We start from the raw sequence: 2405 nt of genomic DNA, 5'->3' as shown, positions 1-2405 counted from the left end.
CTAGTGCCGCACTGGGGCAATGGGGCCAGCGCTGACTGCCAGGGGAGAGTGCCCCCTGCTGGTCCCCCGCCCTGCTCCCAACAGCACAGCGCCACCTAGTGCCGCACTGGGGCAATGGGGCCAGCGCTGACTGCCAGGGAAAAGTGCCCCCCATTGAGCCCCCTGATCCGCTCCCGGCACCCCCGTCCTGCCCAAGGTGGTTTCCCGCCCCAGCCCTCGCTGGCCTGGCCCTGCCTGGCCGAGGGCTCACCGGTGCCAGGGATGGCCGGCAGCTTCAGGCCCTTGCCGGGCGGGGGCTTCCGCAGGTGCTTGAACTTGTCGATGCGGAGGTTCTCCAGGCGGCGCAGGGCCGAGAGCCCCGAGGCGCCCATGGGCTCCCCCGGCGAGGGGTCCTCCAGCGTGGACAGGTCCTCGAAGCTGCCGCCCGGGTTGGCGTTCATCTCCACCCCGCTGTCGTTGTTGTTGGCGCTGCCCAGGGGTGAGCGCTCGCTGCTGCAGGACGACTGCCCACCGGGACTGGGCTGGGGCTTCTGGGGAGACAGGGAACGGGGGGGGGGGCGCCAGCCCCTCATTAGCCACAGCCTCCGAGGAACCCCCTGGCTTCACGCCAACCCCCCGCAGCTCAGGCAATGAGGAATTCCCTCCCCCCGCAGCCCAGAATCCAACCCCCCCATGGCAGGGCCTTGTCCTGGAGCGTTGCAGCCCGGAGCCCCCTCTGCCCAATTTGCCCACCTGCCCCACCCCACTCCGTACCAAGGTGGCCTCGGGCACCATCAGCTTCCCCTCGTCCTTCCTGCCCTCGCCAGTGCAGCCTCCCTCCTTCTCCTGCTTCATGTCTGCGGGGCCCCCCGGGGCAGCCAGCGCCCGGCTCAGCACCGTGTCGCCCCGATGCTTCTTGGTGACGTGGGCGTCGGGGCCGTGCACCGTCTTGACGTGCTTGCGCAGGGAGCTGGGGTCCGTGTAGCGCTTGGTGCAGCCGGGGATCTTGCAGACGTACGGCTTCTGCATGGGGGGGCAAGATGGGGGGGTTAGCCCAGCCCGGGAGACAGCCCCACGGGCACCTCTGGGCGCGGCGAGCTGCCCGCTGGGGAAGGACCACAGGCACCCACCCGCCTGATTCCAAAACTGGGGGTGTCAGCCCCAGGGGAGGCCGGGCACCAACACGGGGAGGGGGCCGTACTGAGGGCATGGAACGTGCCCTGTCGGGAACAGAGGCATTGCCAGACCCGGGGTCCAGCTAGCCCAGTGGCCTGACTGTGCCAGGGGCTGTGGGCCCCAAGGAAGGGGTGGGCGGCAGCAGCCGGGGATCAATCCCCCTGAAGTGTGAGGCTGGCTTCGGCCACGTGGCACCGGGGGCAAATCCCGGAACAGCTGGAGGGTCTTGCTCCAGAGTGTGAGCTCCTCGGGCCGGGCCGGGCTTTGCTCTGGGGCCAGTCGCTGCTGGACCAGGGACTGGGAGTGGCTGGCTCATTACACAAGCAGCTTTGCCTCTCCTGGAATTGACGCCTCCTCATCTCTTATTGGGAGTGGCCCACATCCACCCTGATCGGATCCGCCCTGTCAACACTGGTTCTCCACTTGTGAGGTGACTCCCCTCGCTTCGGGTGTCAGTATATCATGCCAGCAGCTGTAACTTTCACTCCGCAGCCGAAGAAGTGGGTTTTACCCACGAAAGCTTATGCCCAAATAAACCTGTTCGTCTTTAAGGTGCCACCGGACTCCTGGTTGCCTTGGGAGCTCCCTGGAAGAAACCACCACCCAGAGCCAAGAGTGACCAGCTCCTGTTGTCCAGCCTAAAGAAAACCCTGGAGCCATCAGCTTACCCAGAAACAAATCCAGTGTCTCCCCTGAACCATTGTTGTTTCCCTACAACCCCCCCGACCTATGCCCAAGTCAGTGCTCCGCTGCCTGGACCCAAACTCTGCATCCGTTCCCCTGGGACTCCATCTCCTGCCTGATCGGGCTGGGGGCTCTGCCTGGCTCCCGCCCTCCGGACCCTGAGCTCCCACCGTCCCCGGGACCCTCAACCAGCTCAAGCCTCATGGAGTGGGTGAGATCCCCTCCCCCCCCGCTGTTTTCTTTTCTACCGCAGGGATTAACCGTTAATCATGTAACTGTTATGGTGCTTTAGGCTCCCTTGTGTAGTTATCACTAGTAGTCACTAAAGAACTTGTATGGTTCAGCTGGTCGCTTCTCTCTCGCTCTGAACTTTACTCTTTTGTGGCTTTAGCTTCCCTATTCACTCTGCAACAACGCTCCTCGTACCTAAGCTACAGATCCCTGCAGCGCCCAAAATCCTGTGGGGTTTGCTCATCAAGGGGGAGAGCACACGGTGTGTGTGTGATGGTAGCTCCAATGGGAGGGGCCTTGCAGAAGGGAGATGTACAGCTCCGTATGAACACACA

The 2405-nt window shown here is 64.0% G+C and overlaps 1 protein-coding gene across 1 annotated transcript; it reads right to left on the bottom strand.

The window, feature by feature from the left end:
* Positions 1-250: 250 nt before the first annotated feature.
* LOC112107894 (zinc finger protein GLI1-like) lies at positions 251-1002 on the bottom strand (the record flags this gene model as incomplete). The annotated part of the gene is made up of 2 exons (XM_024201790.3): positions 251-530; positions 754-1002. Coding segments are annotated over 2 exons (529 nt in total), but the record flags the coding sequence as incomplete, so codon positions are not given.
* Between the last annotated feature and the right edge of the window lie 1403 nt (positions 1003-2405).

This window comes from Terrapene carolina, unplaced genomic scaffold, assembly GCF_002925995.2.
Source record: "Terrapene carolina triunguis isolate 2854851 unplaced genomic scaffold, T_m_triunguis-2.0 Scaffold23472, whole genome shotgun sequence".
In the NCBI taxonomy this organism is placed as follows: Eukaryota; Metazoa; Chordata; order Testudines; family Emydidae; genus Terrapene; species Terrapene triunguis.
The sequence above is the reverse complement of the archived record's forward strand: the minus strand, read 5'-3'. Positions and strand labels throughout refer to the sequence as shown.